The sequence below is a fragment of the Schistocerca gregaria genome, chromosome 11, assembly GCF_023897955.1.
Source record: "Schistocerca gregaria isolate iqSchGreg1 chromosome 11, iqSchGreg1.2, whole genome shotgun sequence".
NCBI lineage: Eukaryota > Metazoa > Arthropoda > Insecta > Orthoptera > Acrididae > Schistocerca > Schistocerca gregaria.
The window spans coordinates 80201140-80215702 of NC_064930.1; the positions used below are offsets into that span (position 1 = coordinate 80201140).

The 14563-nt window shown below is 39.3% G+C and overlaps 1 protein-coding gene across 6 annotated transcripts in view; it reads right to left on the minus strand.

Annotated features, from left to right (window-relative positions):
• LOC126295326 (uncharacterized) overlaps nt 1–14563 on the minus strand; it is a 1177740-nt gene that overhangs the window by 54957 nt on the left and 1108220 nt on the right. For all 6 annotated transcript variants that reach the window (XM_049987791.1, XM_049987790.1, XM_049987792.1 and 3 more), the window contains exons 4-5: nt 12105–12282; nt 5429–5568 (exon numbers count right to left, since the gene is read on the minus strand). In XM_049987791.1, coding sequence (XP_049843748.1) covers nt 5429–5568; nt 12105–12282 — 318 coding nt within the window. The remainder of the gene's footprint in view (nt 1–5428; nt 5569–12104; nt 12283–14563) is intronic.

Genomic DNA, 14563 nt, shown 5'->3' on the forward strand with positions numbered 1-14563 from the left:
TTCGGCCACCATTGACCAGACATTTCCAATTGGTGAGAGATCTAGAGAATGTGCTGGCCAGGGCAGCAGTCGAACATTTTCTTTATCCAGAAAGGCCCGTACAGGACTTGCAACATGCGGTCATGCATTATCCTGCTGAAATGTAGGGTTTCGCAGGGATCGAATGAAAGGTAGAGCCACAGGTCGTAACAAATCTGAAATTTAGCATCCACTGTTCAAAGTGCCGTCAATACGAACAAGAGGTGACCGACCGAGATGGGTAACCGATGGCAACCCATACCATCACACCGGGTGATACACCAGTATGGCGATGACGAATACAAGCTTCCAATGTGCATTTACCGTGATGTCGACAAACACGGATGCGACCATCATAATGTGCTAAGCAGAACCTGGATTCATCCGAAAAAAATGACGTTTTGCCATTCGTGCACCCAGGTTCATCATTGAGTACACCATCGGTGGCACTCTGGTCTGTGATGCAGCGTCAAAGGGAATTGGAGCCATGGTCTCCGATCTGATAGTCCATGCTGCTGCAAATGTTGTCGAACTGTTCGTACAGATGGTTGTTGTCTTGCAAACGTCCCCATCTGTTGACTCAGGGATAGAGACGTGGCTGCACAATCTGTTACAACCATGCAGATAAGATGCCTGTCATCTCGACTGCTGGTGATACAAGGCTGTTGGGAACCAGCACGGCATTCTGTATTACCCTCCTGAACCCACAGATTCCATATTCTACTAAAAGTCATTGGAATTCTACCAACACGAGCAGCAAAGTCGCGATATGATAAACCTTTATCAAAGTTGGAAGTGTGATGGTATGCATTTGTCCTCCTCACACAAGGCATCACTACAACGTTTCACCAGGCAATACCGGTCAACTGCTGTTTGTGTATGGCAAATCGGCTGGAAACTGTCCTCATCTCAGCACGTTTTAGGTGTTGCCACCAACGCCAATGTTGTGTGAATGCTCTGAAAAGCTAATCATTTACATATGACAACATCTTCTTCCTGTCGGTTAAATTTCATGTCTGTAGCACTTCATTTTCATAGTGTAGCAATTTTAATGGCCAGTAGTGTAACAAACTTTTGCTGCATTCCAATTAAAAGTTATGGATAGCATAGTGAATGCATTATTGTAGCCAAGATATACAGGAAGCCCATGCCTACCACAGTAGTACAAGCTTATACGCCAACTAGCTCTGCAAATGATGAGGAGATGTAAGAAATGTATGATGCGATAAAATAAATTATTCCAATAGTTAAGGAAGGCAAAAATTTAATAGTCATGGGGAACTGGAATTTGATAGTAGGAAAAGCAAGAGATGGAGAAATAGTAGGTGAATATGGACTGGGAATAAGGAATGAAAGAGAAAGCCGCCTGACAGAATTTTGCACAGAGCATAACTTAATAATCTATAACACATGGCTTAAGAATCATGAAAAAAGGTTGTATACATGGAAGAGACCTTGAGACACTAGGAGGTTTCAAATTAATTATATAATGGTAAGACAGAGATTTAGAAACGAGGTTTTAAATTGTAAGATATTCCCAAGAGCACATGTGGACTCTGATCACAATCTATTGGTTATGAACTGTAGATTAAAACTGGAGAAACTGCAAAAAGACAAATAATTTAAGGACATGGGATCTGGATAAACTGAAAGAACTAAAGGTTGTAGAAAGTTTCCCAGGGAGCATTAGGGAGCAACTGACAACAAGGGAAAGGAATACAGTAGAAAAAGAACGGGTAACTGTGAGAGATGAAATAGTAAAGGCAGCAGGGAATCAAGTAGGTAAAAAGACAAGGGCTAGTAGACACACAAGAAACATTGAATTTAATCGACGAAAGGAGAAAATATGAAAATGCAGTAAATGAAGAAGGCGAAAAGGAAAACGTACATCTCAAAAATTAGATTGACAGGAAGTGCAAAACGGCTAAGCTGGAATGGTTAGAGGACAAATTCAACGATGTAGATGCATATATGCCGCCTACAGAAAAATTAATCTGTATATGAAGAGCTTAGATGGCAAACCAATTCTAAGCAAAGAAGGGAAAGCAGAAAGGTGGAAGGAGTATATAGAGGGTCTGTACAAGGGTGATGCACGAGGGCAATATTATGGAAATGGAAGAACACATAGATGAAGATGAGATGGATGATTTGATACTGCATAAAGAATTTGACAGACCACTGAAAGACCTAAATAGAAACAAGGCTGTGGTAGTAGACGACATTCTGTTTAACTTACTGATAGCCTTGGGAGAACTAGCCATGGCCAAACTCTTCCACCTGGTGAGCAAAATGTGTGAGACAGGAGAAATACCCTCAGACTTCAAGAAGAATACCATAATTCAAATCCCAAAGTAAGCAGTGTCAACAGATGTGGAAATTACCGAACTGTCAGTTTAATACGTCATGGCTGCAAAATATTAACATGAATTCTTTACAGATGAATGGAAAAACTGGTAGAAGCCGACCACAGGACAGAGCAGTTTGGATTATATAAAAAGGTTGGAACATGCACGGCAGTACTGACCCTATGACTTATCTTAGAAGCTAGGTTAATGAAAGGCAAATCTACACTTATAGCACTCTGTAGCGTTTGAGAAAGCTTTTGACACTGTTGACTGGAATATTCTCTTTCAGATTCTGAAGGTTACAGGGATAAAACACAGTGACTGAAACGCTATTTACGATTTGTACAGAAACCAGATGGCAGTTATAAGAGTCGAGGGGTATGAAAGGGAAGCAATGGTAGAGAAGGGAGTGAGACAGGGTTGTAGCCTCTCCCCAATGTTATTCAATCTGTATATTGAGCAAGCAGTGAAGGAAACAAAAGAAAAATTCGAAGTAGGTATTTAAATCCATGGAGAAGAAATAAAAACTTTGAGATTTCCCAATGACATTGTAATTCTGGTAGAGACAGCAAAGCACCTGGAAGGGCAGTTGAACGGACTGGACAATGTCATGAAAGGAGGTTATAAGATGAACATCAACAAAAGCAAAATGAGGATAATGGAATGTAGTCGAATTAAGTTGGGTGATGCTGAGGGAATTTGATTAGGAAATGAGACACTTACAGCAGTAAAGGAGTTTTGCTATTTGGGGAGAAAAATAATTGATGATGGTCGAAGGAGAGAGGATATAAAATGTAGACTGGCTATGGCAAGGAAAGCATTTCTGAAGAGAAATTTGTTAACATCGAGTATAGATTTAAGCAGCAGGAAGTCATTTCTGAAAGTATTTGTATGGAAGTGAAACATGGACGATAAATAGTTTGGACAAGAAGAGAATAGAAGCTTTCGAAATGTGGTGTTACAGAAGAATGCTGAAGATAAGGTGGATAGATCACGTAACTAACGAGGAGGTATTGAATAGGATTGGGGAGAAGAGAAGTTTGTGGCACAACTTGACTAGAAGAAGGGATCGGTTGGTAGGACATGTTTTGAGGCGTCAAGGGATCACAAATTTAGCACTGGAGGGCAGCGTGGAGGGTAAAAATCGTAGAGGGAGACCAAGAGATGAATACACTAAGCAGATTCAGAAGGAAGTAGGTTGCAGTAGTTACTGGGGAAGAAGCTAGCACAGGATGGCGTGGTAGGGAGAGCTGCATCAAAACAGTCTCAGGACTGAAGACCACCACAACAACAGTGAAGCCAATTAACAAAAGCAAGTCTTCTGGTCAAGACTGTATGCCAGTTAGGTTCCTTTCAAAGTACGCTGATGCATTTGCTCCATACTCATCATATACAACTGTTTGCTTGACGAAAGTTCGGTAGCCAAAGACTGGAAAGTTGCACAGGTCACACTAATATTCAAGGAATGTAGTAGGAGTTATTCACTAAATTACAGGCCTATTTCATTAACGTCAAAACGCAGCAGGATTTTGGAACATATACTGTGTTTGAATGTTATGAATTACCTCCAAGTGAACGCTGTATTGATGGACAGTCAACACAGATTTAGAAAACATTGTTTTTGTGAAACATAACTAGCCCTTTACTCACACAAAATGCTGAGTGCTACAGACAAAAAATTCCAAATTGATTCCATATTTCTAGATTTCCAGAAGGTTTTTGACACTGTACCACACAAGCAGCCTGTAGTGAAATTGTGTGCTTGTTAAATTTCATCTCAGTTATGTGACTCGATTCGTTGATTTCCTGTCAGAGAGGTCACAGTTTGTAGTAACTCACAGAAAGTCTTGGAGTAAAGCAGAAGTGATTTCTGGAATTCCCCAAGGTAGTCTTACAGGCCCTTTGTCGTTCCTTATCTATGTAAATGATTTAGGAGACAATCTGAGCAGCCGTCTTAGGTTGTTTGCAGATTTTGCTGTTGTTTATTGACTAGTATAGTTATCATAAGATCAAAACAAATTGAAAAATGATTTAGAAAAGATAGATAAGATGGTGCAAAAAGTGGCAATTGACCGCAATAAGAAAAAGTGTGAGTTCATCCAAATGAGTGCTACAAGGAAACTGTTAAACTTCAGTTGCACGATAAATCAGTCGAATCTTAAGGCCATAAATTCAACTAAATACCTAGGCATTGCAATTACAAACAAACTGGAAGGAACATATAGAAAATGTCGTGGGAAAGTTAACCAAAGACTGTCTTTTATTGGCAGGACACTTAGAAAACGATATACTAAAGAAACTGTCTACACTATGTTTGTCCATCCTCTTTTAGGATATTTCTGGACGGTGTGGGATCCTTACCACATAGAAGTGACGGGGTACATTGAGAAAGTTCGAAGATGGGCAGAACATTATCGTGACATAGGGGAGAGAGCGTCACTGAAATGATACAGGATTTGGGGTGTACATTATTAAAACAAAGGCGTTTTTCATTGTGGAGGAATCTGCTCACGAAATTTCAATCACCAACTTTCTCCTCCAAATATGAAAATATTTTGTTGACACCAAACTACACAGGAAGAAACTATCATCTTAATAAAATAAGACAAATCAGAGTTCACTCGGAAATATATAGGTGTTTGTGTTTTCTGTGTGCTGCACGAGATTGGAACATTAGAGAACTATTGTGAAGGTGGTTCAATGAATCCTCTTCCAGGCACTTAAATGAGCTTTGCAGAGTATCCATCTAGATGTAGATGTACATGAAAGATTACACACAGAGAGAGGAGAGCTACACTAGTTTTCTTTCCTATTCTCTGAAGTACTTCTTCATTTGCCATTCTGTCAGTCCATTTCACTTTTACCATTTTTCTCCACAGTCACATTGCAGAAATAGCCAAGTATATCTCCTCTTTCTTTATCACTATCTGTGACAAAAATAATGACGAAGTGAGCAGCAGATTAAGGGAGTGGGATGAGTGAGGAAAGAGGAGAGCATCCAGTCTAAACCTGCCATGCAACAGAGAAGGAAAGGTAACAGACCACATCAGTACCCCTTTACATACCTGTAGTAGCTGAGTAAGAGGAACTTGCTGTACTTCTGAGGGGCTGAACAGTCCTCCTGCTTGCAAATGCCTCGGATGCGGAACTTGGAGCTGTTGTGCCGACACAGCAGAGGTTCTCCACTGTTCACCACACAGGATTCCTGGATGGCACACATTAAATTAGGACACAAAATAGTAGTTCACAGTTCAGACAAAATGTACAGAGAAACTCCGACAAAAAGTGTATGCTCTCTATTGCTAAGACACTGTATTAATAATACTGATAATAAATCAGTTGCAATAATGAAAGACACACTAACAAATGCAAAATTAAATTTTTAGGTGAAACCTCCAAATCTTTTGAGATCAAAAGTGATGTATGAAAAGGAGATGGGTTGTCCCCCCTGTTGTTCAGTTGTAATCGGGGAATGGAGAAACACAGACATTAAACGTACAACACGTTATCTGCTCCAAATGCTGTAAATGGCATATTTAGCTTTTTGCATTATAACTTGAAGTATGCCATTTTGAGGTAACGGTGAATTGAAGAGAACAGGCCCCCTTATCTGTGCCAAATTAAGTAGGTTCGCGTCCTTCTATGAGCTAACTTCCCCCACCCCATCCCCATCTTAGCACTGTCACCGCATTCTAAGACTTTGACTTTCTTGTGAAAGTAACTTACTTTTCCATCTGATTAGGAAATGCAGAATGCAATGAATATTTGGCTGCATATTTCTGAGTGTGTGGTTAGGCAGGAACATTATGGGACAGCTTAAATCACTGCAATGGAAATGAGCAGCAATATCATTCATATGAGACACTGAGAACCATAAGGATCCCCAAGCATGGAAAGAAAGTTTTGAGAAAAATAGATGTTTGTGAAAATCTAATTTGGAGACAAATCACCAGCCTCATAGGTCTGAACTACTACTTTTTTCTTTTAACCAAGTCTAAACATTCTAGACTTCTCATGAAAAAATAATGTACCTGCTTTATGTTATGAGATATTAATTAACATTTTAAATTATATTTAAATTATATTGATTCACAAAATCTCCATATATAGGCAGCTCTAAAGTTTGTAATTAACTAGAATCAGAACATAAAAAAATATTTACTAAATGCAACACACACACACACAATTATGACCTATTCCAACACTTAATGATCCCTGTTATCATAATTTTCATTAAGCACAGTTTGTAGTTTAAGGTTCTGTTAAAACTGCCAATGCACCTCCAATTATGAAATATTATCCTATGTATATGATGTAGACACTAAATTAAGTTTGTCAATCCTAAATAACAATTGAGGAGTGCAGAACAGCAAAATTATGCTTTGTGCCCATATGGAAATAAATTTCCAAGAAATCAGTAAGACACATTTTTGCGAATATCCCCATATACAGTGTGGGGCTACAAATACAGATACAGCTTGTTCGCCATTGGATTAACAGATGTGAACAGCATGCATACATGCTACAATATCAAAACAGACACCAGTGCGCTTTTGACCGCTATGCTTCTCGACACTTTGCATCATTGCTTATCACAAATATTTTGTTGTTTATTTCCGAGTATGTGGCAACATGCAAGTGCAGGAACCTAAGAGAGGTGCAGGAACCTAAGAGAGCAGCTCAGATTGTTGCAACTGAAATGTGCAGCAATAAATTCATATTCTTCACTGCCACAACTATTTCATTGATAATTACAGAATAAATTGCAATTTCAAAGTGTGTGTTTAGGCAGGAGAGTACAGCCTAAACTGGTGAGAGTGAAACAAACTGCAATGATATTTACAATTACTTGCTTGACAATAATGTCTGTCTGTTCCTTTCCGAAATGTTGCTGTAAGTGAGGGTATGGTTATACAGGAACTTAAGAGGTCTGCTTTAATTGCTGGGAGTGAAACTAGTACTAACGGCATGTATATTATTTGTTGTCACAAATATTTACCTATCTGAGAAGAAGAGGGGAGTGAATGCTTACCAGATATGCAAGGTGAGCTGCTTCTTGCATCACTTATAATTTGGAGCAGATGTGTGTTACAGATTTAACATCTTGTGTGGAAGAAAGGAACAGGAGAACGAATCTAAAAAATCATAATTTGGAGAAAAGAGGGCAATCTGAGAATTGGCTGACTGTCTTTTACAGACAATGTTGCCAGCTTAGCTGAATAGATTTCAGATCCAATTATACACACAAATCTCCCACAACAGACAGTTTCAAATACAAGCCTATGTATATCTTCTAAAAAACAGTATATATGACAGAGACAAAAGAGTCGTCAAAATACATTGAAACTGAATATGAAACATTTTAAAAAAAAAGGGCTACAAAATTTGGACAAAGAAGCTGACGTAGCAAAGGCAAGGTAGTGGCTTTACAGTTAACAAATAATTGTAAAATAAGAATTTTTTCCCTAAATCCTAAAGTCCAGCATTACAACACTGTCATTGTACCGGAATGTCTTTAGAGCTCACAATGTGTTTTGTATAATACAGTCAATTAGGCAAAACAGAAATGAAAGAAAGGTAAACAGTCAGAAAACCTCAGAATCAAAACGTGACAACGGGAACAGGAAATTAAGAAGTTGTAAAGAAGTTTATGAAAGAATAGAACAAATGTTACATTCAATGAGGAAAGGAGGGTTGTACTCTGTGGACACCTAAAAAGGCTACACAGAAAAGAAAAACAAAAATGAATTTTAATTTCTTTGACAAAAACTCAAAGATAATCCAGTTAAAGCAGATCTGAGGGAAATGGAAATTGTAGAGAAATGGGGAAAAGAAAAAAGTTCATAGGAAAAGCAAAAAGTTTCACAATCTTACAGGAGAAGACAAAGAAAGGACAGGCATAATATGGACAGAAGAAAGAAGAGAACAACATAGCAAAATAATTAAAAACTTCTGGAAATAAGGAAAAGGAGAAAAGAGAAAACAGATATGTTATTTCATGTGGCCCACAGTAGGCTGAAGTGATACAAAAATGCAGCTATTGTGTATTTGCTCTTTCAGGATACACATCTGACAAGGAACTACTGGATGTATAATGTGAAAAAGCAAAGGGAGACAATATCACACATTACACATCAATGTAAAACCTCGGTATCCGCATAATGCTCGAAAGGGCATGAAGATGTCACCAGAATAATCCACTACGAGTTGGAATGTCAGTATCAGTTAATAAAAGACTTTCCTATAGATACGATACTCTCTCACTGTTGTAGAAAATGTTAATTTCAAAATTTTCTGGAGCCACAGCACAATTACTGATATAACAGTCCACTGTAATAGTGATGACCTAACAGTGCTCAAATTGAACAATGGAAAATCCAGCATGGAATGTAACAATACCAGAGAAGAAAAGTTGCTACTTACCATATAGCGGTGATGCTGAGTCACGATAAGCACAATAAAAAGATACACATAATCACAGCTTTCGGCCATTACGGCCTTTGTCAGCAGACTTCTCTAGATTGTCACACAGATGATAAAATGGTAGATATCGAAATAGACGACAGAGGGATAGAGAAACAATTAAAATCGCTCAAAAGAGGAAAGTCTGCTGGACCTTATGGGATACCAGTTCGATTTTACACAGAGTACGCGAAGGAACTTGCCCCCCTTCTTGCAGCAGTATACCATAGGTCTCTAGAAGAGCATAGCGTTCCAAAGGATTGGGAAAGGACACAGGTCATCCCTGTTTTCAAGAAGGGACATCGAAGAGATGTGCAGAACTATAGACCTAAATCTCTAATGTGGATCAGTTGTAGAATTTTGGAACACGTATTATGTTCGAGTATAATGACTTTTCTACAGACTAGAAATCTACTCTGTAGGAATCAGAATGGGTTTCGAAAAAGATGGTCGTGTGAAACCCAGCTCGCACTATTTGTCCATGAGACACAGAGGGCCATAGACATGGGTTCCCAGGTAGATACCGTGTTTCTTGACATCCGCAAGGCGTTCGATACAGTTCCCCACAGTCGTTTAATGAACAAAGTAAGAGCATATGGACTATCAGACCAATTGTGTGATTGGATTGAAGAGTTCCTGGATAACAGAATGCAGCATGTCATTCTCAATGGAGAGAAGTCTTCTGAAGTAAAGAGTGATTTCAGGTGTGCCGCAGGGGAGTGTCGTAGGACTGTTGCTATTTACAATATGTATAAATGACCTGGTAGATGACATCGGAAGTTCACTGATGCTTTTTGCGGATGATGCTGTAGTATATTGAGAGGTTGTAACAATGGAAAATTGTACTGAAATGCAGGAGGATCTGCAGCGAATTGACGCACGGTGCAGGGAATGGCAATTGAATCTCAATGTAGACAAGTGTAATGTGCTGCGAATACATAGAAAGATAGATCCCTTATCATTTAGTTACAAAATATAGCAGGTCAGCAACTGGAAGCAGTTAATTCCATAAATTATCTGGGAGTATGCATTAGGAGTGATTTAAAATGGAATGATCAAATAAAGTTGATTGTCGGTAAAGCAGATGTCAGACAGATTCACTGGAAGAATCCTAAGGAAATGCAATTCGAAAATAAAGGAAGTAGGTTACAGTACACTTGTTTGCCGACTGCTCGGATACTGCTCAGCAGTGTTGGATCTGTACCAGATAGGTTTGATTGAAGAGATAGAGAAGATCCAACGGGGAGTAGCGCGCTTTGTTACAGGATCATTTAGTAATCGCGAAAGCGTTATGGAGATGAGAGATAAACTCCAGTGGAAGACCCTGCAGGAGAGACGCTCAGTAGTTCAGTAATGGCTTTTGTTGAAGTTTCGAGAACATACCTTCACCGAGGAGTCGAGCAGTATATTGCTCCCTCCTATGTATATCTCGCGAAGAGACTGTGAGGATAAAATCAGAGAGATTAGAGCCCACACAGAGGCATACTGACAATCCTTCTTTCCACGAACAATACGAGACTGGAATAGAAGGGAGAACCGATAGAGGTATCAAGGTACCCTCCTCTACACACCGCCATAAGAATCGTGAGTGGACTCCAACTTAGAACCACACGCAGAAATAATGGAACTTGAAATCTTCACATTTACTGCACAATGTATTCTCCCTGGTGTGTTTCAGGAGGAAAAAAGCCCCTCTTTAAACCTAATGTCACAACAGTGGAAGAAAAGATGATATCTATTATGAGCATGCAAACCTGGGTGTGATACAGAAGGGGGACCATTTCACTGGCTGTAAGATTTTTAATGCCATCTGTTCACAAATTAAGTGTTTAGTGGATGATGACCAGTTGTTTAAGAAAACTCTTAAGGCAGCTGTTATTACAAAAGGTGATGCTACACTGCAGAAGTGTTCCCTAATGTGCAGAAGAGTTCCCTAATGACAGTGTTTAGTACCTGTGTACCTGTGATGTTCAAATACATTCCCAGATCCTTATTTGTATGCATGTTTATTTATTATCATAAACATATTTAAATACTTGTACTTTTCTCTGATACAACCAAAGTTGTAGATACCAGAATATGAAACAGATTAGTCCTATTTATATAATATCATCAAATATAACTACAACAGACTTCTAGAATAGACACATTCTATATCCTGTGATATACAGGGTGTTACAAAAAGGTACGGCCAAACTTTCAGGAAACATTCCTCACACACAAATAAAGAAAAGATGTTATGTGGACATGTGTCCAGAAACGCTTAATTTCCATGTTAGAGATCATTTTAGTTTCGTCCACCTACGCTCAATGGAGCACATTATCATGATTTCATACGGAATATTCTATCTGTGCTGCTAGAACATGTGCCTTTACAAGTACGACACAACATGTGGTTCATGCATGATGGAGCTCCTGGACATTTCAGTCAAAGTGTTCGTACGCTTCTCAACAACAGATTCGGTGACCGACGGATTGGTAGAGGCGGACCAATTCCGTGGCCTCCATGCTCTCCTGACCTCAACCCACTTGACTTTCATTTATGGGGGCATTTGAAAGCTCTTGTCTACGCAACCCCGGTACCAAATGTAGAGACGCTTCGTGTTCATATTGTGGACGGCTGTGATACAATATGCCGTTCTCCAGGGCTGCATCAGGGCATCAGGGATTCCGTGCGTTGGAGGGCGGATGCGTGTATCCTCGCTAACAGAGGACATTTTGAACATTTCCTGTAACAAAGTGTTTGAAGTCATGCTGGTACATTTTGTTGTGTGTTTCCATTCCTTTATTAATGTGATTTGAAGAGAAGTAATAAAATGAGCTCTAACATGGAAAGTAAGCATTTCCGGACACATGTCCACATAACATATTTTCTTTCTTTGTGTGTGAGGAATGTTTCCTGGAGTTTTCCAACATAGTACCACACTTTCACTGTCTGTAATATGTTGTTATATTGTGTTTTTGGCTTTCTTGTGTACATTTCTAATCTCAGTGATAATTAATTGCCTCCCTGTATATTTCATTCAACTAAAACTTAGTAGTTCTGTTAAAATGGATCATAGTTATTCTGCCTCAGCGTAGATTATTTGCTTCATAAAACTGTATCTGCAGCTGTAAAATTGCAATGTTGCCTATTCTTCCACCCATTATTAGTTCACTATATTGACATATCACAAGCAATTGCACGTGCACGATTTAAGTGATAAGTGAAAATGAAATGAAATTAATATCTACTTCTGGTGGAAACAGATGGATGTCGAGTTGTTACCGTAACCTCACCTGCTGCTCAGCAGTTGCACCACAGACGTAGTTCTGCACGCTGTCATTGTGGGAGCCACAATCTTGTGGTGTCCCCATCTGAATCTCCATCGTATGCAGAATGTTGCACTTGTCACCCTCGGGAGTTACGTGACCAAAACCCATCACACTGCATTGCTCGTCAAATTCACTGGCCACCCTGGAAGAATATTTGTTAGTTCCATTACACACACATTTCCTACCACAGCTTGCACAGGTATCGCTGCAGCTGATATTTGTCATCTGGAGAATAAGCCTGCTGATAATACAAAGTATACTGATATACACCGATGGGAAAAAAGGTGCAACATCGAGATGGAATTGTGCGACATAAACGAAAGTTAGTAGGTGTGTATCTACATCGGAAAGATATGTATTCAAATTTCATGCCATTCGCATAAAGTGGCACTAATAGTGCCACTATGAGGATGCACATCATGTTTTTTATTTTTATAAACATGCTGTAATGGTGGAGTGGCGTCAAGCGAGAGCTAATCGGAGGACAGTGTGGATGTCTGTTGTGTTTTCAGATAAAAGCTGGTTCTGTCTCGGTGTCTTTGATGGATCTGTGTTGGTTAGGAGCAGGTCAGTTCAATCAAACTGTCGATACGGAAGCAGCCTACTCATGCCATATAAAATTCGTATGCTTTCCACTGCGTGCCAGCCTAGTCCGCTGTAACTAGCTATGACATCACGAATGTTGTGCAATACTTTAAAAATAAAGTAAATAATCTGAAAAGTTAATAGCATGCCAGGAGTGATGCTAAAATAATAATGTGTTAAGTTTCAGTCTGGTATAAACAGTTTTCGAAATTTGAGCGTTTTACGTAAAAATTATCGGCGCAAAAGGAAGGAGCTAGAAACTTCAAAATTTATATTCGGATTCCGTTTTCATTGTAATTTAATGGATTCTGCTTGCTGGATCTCACAAAGTAATATTTCGGTTGAAATTCATGATTTTCTGTTCTTGTCTCCTAAAAGCTCAGAAGCAAGATAAGATTAAGTAAGTGATTAGCGAAAGCTAGGATGTTTAGATTTACGTAGAATGGAAATACCCTTTAATAACAAAGATGTGAGAAGTTTCCAAAAAGTAGCTATAAAACTATAGCTGTAGCGTCTCTCCAAAGGGCAAGTTCACAGCTCGTCTATTGTGTGCAGTACAACTAAAATAATTCTCTCGCCAAAAGTATTTCGCGTAGTCACATCAGAATTTTATTACAGATACTTCCCTGTGTGCTGATTGCACAATTAAATTGCGAGCTTCATTGGCCTTCAGCGAATGAAGCAATTAATTATTTAGTAAATTGAAGTGATTTCTTGCTAGCCCAGTGGCTAGTCAGTAAGGTAAATGTTGTTGGCTGCGCCTTTGGCGGTCCGCACTGTGGCTATATAAATAAGAGTGCGTGAGCTAGAGTAAGGCACTAGTTCTCTTCAAGATTCGTATCAACGTGCACTCCGTGTCGGAAGCCGTGTCACATTTGTGCAGTTGCCAGGAACAGCCTCGGATGCCGTATTACCTAACTCGCTATGCACTGAACAATGAGTTCGCACTGCGGTAAAGTGTCAATTACGAAATGACTCCAGTGATTTTGTCGCAGTTTGTGTATGTCGTATTTTCATGTGTTGCCACAGGACAGACTTTCTACCATTACTACCATGGCGTTTGATGAGTACATCAAATTTTTGCGAGCATTCACTTTGAACATTTACATTGATAATGGTTACTGACAGTTTCATTATCTATGGATAATAGGATCCGCGCAATAGACTCTGAACAGCTCTGATAGTACAATAGCTGATATGGTAATCATTTGCCTGGAATTTTACTGTATCGTTTTCAGAATATAGTGAAAATTGTTATAATAAACTGCATTTTCTATGAATCCCAACATCATCCTAAATCCTCAGAGTAATGAACTTCAATAATCAATAACTTTTATTCTCCTTCAGAGTGGGCACAGTGAAGTCTAATTACAGGCATCATGTTTTTGCTAATCACTTTCTAGTTGCCGACATTGTAGTTAGAGAGCCTGTGTTGAGAACGGCAACAAATAATAGAAATAATAATGTAATTTACCACTCGCCGCCCCACATGTCTGTATGGTAGACACACTGAACCTACACCTGGATTTATGGTCAGGGGAGCAACCTTCTTTTTCTTTTTTTTCAGTAGGAACACTCATGTTTATCTCATACACCCCGACTGCAAGTCTGTACATCAATCGACCTGTTGTGCTGCCTTTCACGAACACCAACCCAGGGGCTGTTTTCCAACAGGATAACACTCACCCATATATAACTATTCTGAACCAACATGCTCTATAGAGAGCCAACATGTTGCCTTGTCCTACTCGATCACCAGACTTGTCTCCATTCCAGCACATATGTGGCACCATTGGATAACTCGAGCACCATCAGTAAACAGTGTTAAACGTCCCTGT